The sequence below is a fragment of the Chinchilla lanigera genome, unplaced genomic scaffold (genome assembly GCF_000276665.1).
Source record: "Chinchilla lanigera isolate Chin_1 unplaced genomic scaffold, ChiLan1.0 scaffold00068, whole genome shotgun sequence".
Taxonomy (NCBI): Eukaryota; Metazoa; Chordata; class Mammalia; order Rodentia; family Chinchillidae; genus Chinchilla; species Chinchilla lanigera.
In genome coordinates, this window is record NW_004955469.1 from 8,287,629 (window position 1) to 8,291,819 (window position 4,191).

Genomic DNA, 4,191 nt, shown 5'->3' on the forward strand with positions numbered 1-4,191 from the left:
GTGTCTCTGTCTGTGTATCTCTCTCTCTCTCCCTTCCCCTCTTTCTTTCTTTTGAGAAAAGACTCATTGTGCAGTTCAGGCTGGCCTTGAACTCACTTATGTAGCCCAGGCTGGCCTCAGACTCACAGCAATTCTTTTACCTCAGCCTCCCGAGTGCTGGGATTACAGGTGTGCATCACCACGCTCAGCTTTCTTTTGTTTACAGAAATGTTTGTGGAGAAATAACCACATTTTCCAAAATGAACATAATTAGAAGAATGATATTGCTTTGCTTTTTTTGTGTGCCTCTTGAATGTCTGGCTGAAGGGAAGCCTCCCACTTCTGCAGTCTCTGTGACAGCTCGGTGACACTGAAAGATGCTACGTATCGTATAATGTTGGGGGAGTGAGAACAAGATAGATGACACCTTCCTATACTGGGACAATTGTGAGTTTGTGAAGCCTAAAAGGTCCCAGAATTCCCTAGAGAGTGAAAGCAACTGAGAGTTTTAAAGAATTTTCCATGTTATAATGGGTCTCTGGGCCTTTGTTTTCCCAAAATAAATCAATGGGAAGGCCAAGGAGGAGGTGAAAAAAAAGGAGGTGAGGGAGGAGAGAGGAAGAGGTGAAGGGAAGCAGAGAAAAAATGGGAAGAAGAAAAGAGAAGGAAAGAGGAAGAGGAGCAGAGGACTGAGGGCAGGAGGAGGGAGCGGCTACCTGCCCAGTGGTGGGACATGTTGGTGATGCTGAGGCTGGCCTGGCCCTGGCTGAAGTTCAGGGACACCTGCGTCCCTGACCGCAGGGAGATGCGTTTGTCACTCTCTGTACGTCTCAAGTACCATTTCAGGTTGGTGGCGTTGTAGGTCGTGAGCAGAGTCAGGTTTAGGTTGTTACCTGGCATCTGCAGCTGGGAGTTCAGGGTCAAGTTCCCAGGAACTGTGGGGACAGAAGACAGGGGTGGAGGGGGAACTAAAGGCCCTCTTGCAGCTAAGCAACCCCTCCCTCCCCAGCCACGCCTGGAACTGTTGGCAATCCTCCTGCCTCAGCCTCCCTTGTGCTGGAATTACAGGTGTGCACCACCATGCCTGGCTCTTTCCCTGTCTTCTGAAGTCCATTCTTTTCCTGCTCCCAGCTTTTCTCTTGTCCCTGGGTAGGTATCTGAGCAAGGCTGCTGCAATCCAGCCTGGAAGACCCTACCACTGGGAACAGAAGATGGACCCTTTCTGGTGACTTGGTGCTACTAGAGCTGCCTCCTGGCTTCCTGCGCTAGAAAACAAGGTTGCTGTAGCACTTTCTCTTGTCTGTGTGGCTCTGGGGCCTCATTCATCAGTCTCACTCTTCAGGGCCCAAGCTCAGGGTCAGAAATCTGCTGTGACACTTGGCTTTTCTGCCCATCCAGAGGAGCAGGGGGCCTCGGGCCAGCTGGCCGAAATACAGGTTCAGAGAACAAAACGGAAAGCTCCTCTTCCACTAGTTTCCAACCTTCCTCACCAGGTGGCAGCAACTGGCAGTAGCCGGGGACAGAATGGCTGAAGATTTGACAGTCACAGGGCTGACCACTGTGGCGTTGGGAAGGGCAGGCCTTGTTGCTGGAGCAGAGATGGGCACTCCACTGGTATCCAGGGCGGCAAGCACAGTGGCTGTGCCCCTTGCGGCTTACATTACATTCTGTGACAGACACAAAGGGAGCGACAACTGAGCAGGCTGTCTGAGAAAGCCAGGAGGTGGGACCAGCAGCCTCCCGCTGCCTGACAGCTTCAGGGTTGGGTGTCAGGACCAATCCTGCAGGGCCAGGGGCCCCATCACACTCACCGTCAGCAACCCCCTGCGCCAGGGCTCAGAGCAGAGGCTGGGGTGGGGTGGGAAAGGCGGGGCCCACACTGCCTGTTCCTTAGACAACAGGGTGCGAGCAGGAAGGGAGGGGCCTGTCTGGTAGGGAGGTGAGGAAGGAGCTGGACCAGGGAGCAAGAATCAGGGGTCAGGGAGGGGCTCCCAGCAAGCTTGGCCTCATTCATTCTGAGCCCCCTTCCCACCACTGCTACCTGTTGTGATGCTAAGGCCCGTGAGAGTTCTTGGGGAGGAAGCAGCCGAGGCAGTGGGAAGAGTCAGGGCCCTGTGGTGTGCCAGCGAGCAGGTCTTGTCCGAGAATTCCAGTTGCACATAGACAGAGACCAGGACTGAATCTACAGAGGAGAGGGCAGCTGCAGAGGAGCGGCAGCAAGGCCTCCCATACCCAGCCGACCACTTCTGGGACCTGGAGCAGATCCTCTTCCTGGCCAGGTACCTGTGGATGTGGGACGGCAATAACTCCTGCCCTAGTTGGGGTATGCGGCGTACTCCCACACCCCGCGCTGCAGAGGAGGCTCCCAGAGATGAGCACGTTTCTCCAGGCCTCAAGCCAGATAACCGGTGTAGGGACATGTCTGTTCTTTTTCCATTCTACACCCTTGGGCACTGCCTCCCAGTCCTTTCTTTGTACCTCCCTCCTTCGCTGCTCCCACCTCCTCCTCTGCTTATTCCTCTGCCTTGTCCATCACTCACCCCCTGCTCCACTCTTGTGGTCCAGCTGCTGTCCGGGTCCCTCTCCAGCCTGACCTTGAACCTGGAAGAGAGCACAGAAAAGAGCTCTGGGGAGACACCAGCCCCAAGTTCCTCCCGGGGTCACTTCAAGGACGGCCTGCCTAGTCTGGCATGACTTGATGTCGTGGAAGCTCTGCTTTTTGCCTGAAATCAAGAGTACACATCAGAAAAGGAAAACAGGCTTCCAGGAGGGGTTGCAGGAGAGGCCCTCAGGACCTGGCAGTCTCACCTAAATCAGGAACCAGGCACACCTTGGGGAGTCAACATGCTTTGCTTAGCTCCTTCCTGAATTTACCTGTCCCTGGGCCTCTAGGCTAATCACAGTGGTTGAGTTTGGAGCTCTAGCAGGAAGGTTAGGCAGAGTTGGCTGGGGCACAGGGGTCTGGGGACTTTATTTTTTCCGTGGGATTTGACATGAAGATGAGCCTTTAGTTTCTTGTAAATCGCGTCCTCACCAACTCCTTCCTCTCTCCAAATTGCATGTGCTACTCTTCTAAAACCAGGCTGATACACAGTCATGGATAAGGTATGGATAGATTTAGAGATTGGTAAAGATACAGATGTATATGAAAATGGATGGAGATACTGACTTAGATTCAGAGATAGACTTAGAGATATAGATGTTGATATCTTTGCAGGAGAAGATGGATTAAAAAGTACTGATTGTGAAAAAAAAAAAAGTACTGATTTAGGCTCTGTTGACTTCCCTTAGATTCTCCCTCATCCTTTTTGCAAGTAACTCCCAAATATGGAAAGTTTTTCATTTTATTTTTCATTTTTAAGTTGCTGGCATGTTCAGAAGAGTCTTCATCTACAGTACAGCAGGGGTCATCGGAGCTCACAGGGACTCAAGTACAGAAAAGAAAGCTACGCCCCACTCCCGGACAGGAAGGCAGAACACTCTGAAATCCTGCAACACGCTCAGAGATCCTATCACAAGCTGGCCCTTTCCTTCCCCTGTCCTATCACCCCACCCCTTGCTGCCTCTCACAACCAGAGGCCCCTCTTGTGGCCTCTGGAGACATCTCCAGTCCTCATCCCAGTCATACTCACAGGCTGGGACGTTGGGGCGACCGCTGATCCCAGCAGGAAAGTCACGGCCAAGAGCAGCCGGGGAGCAGCCGGACAGACCATGGCTCGGTGGCGCTGTCCCGAGGAGTCCTCCTACTGCAGCATGATGCAAATTCCTCTGCAGAAGAGCTGCAAGGCAGTGCACAGATGGCGTGGGAGGGAAGAGGGGAGCCAGGGCCCAGGTGATAGAGGAAGTGCTTCAGCCTGTGTCAAATGGAGATCCGGGTCACCAGGGCCACCTGGAGCCCGTGTGCCCCTGTAAAAGCCACATGCCAAGGAGCCCCTTGGGGTCTGGACCAAGGACTCTGGGAGTGAAATGGGTGGCAGGGGTCATAAGTCATAGCAGTGTGTCAGTAAGCCAGGTTCAGCCGTGCTCCCGGTGGCCTGAGAGTCTGGATTGTTCAGGGATCTGGATCACTCCCTGGCCAACAAACCAAAGCTAGAGAAGGAAACGACGACAAAAAAAGGAAAAAAAAAAAAATTAGAGCTGTTGCTACGTATAATAATTCCCAGATAGTCTTTTTTTTAAAAAAATGGTACCAAAGTTTTATTAAAGGTAGAA

At 52.7% G+C, this 4,191-nt stretch overlaps 1 protein-coding gene across 1 annotated transcript in view; it reads right to left on the bottom strand.

The window, feature by feature from the left end:
* The window catches only part of Adgrf3 (adhesion G protein-coupled receptor F3), an 11,382-nt gene extending 7,498 nt beyond the window's left edge, over window positions 1-3,884 (bottom strand). The window contains exons 1-5 of the mRNA XM_013522571.1: window positions 3,612-3,884; window positions 2,520-2,580; window positions 2,021-2,161; window positions 1,470-1,646; window positions 696-914 (exon numbers count right to left, since the gene is read on the bottom strand). Of these exons, the coding sequence (XP_013378025.1) occupies window positions 696-914; window positions 1,470-1,646; window positions 2,021-2,161; window positions 2,520-2,580; window positions 3,612-3,692 (679 nt within the window). The 5' untranslated portion in view covers window positions 3,693-3,884. The remainder of the gene's footprint in view (window positions 1-695; window positions 915-1,469; window positions 1,647-2,020; window positions 2,162-2,519; window positions 2,581-3,611) is intronic.
* Between the last annotated feature and the right edge of the window lie 307 nt (window positions 3,885-4,191).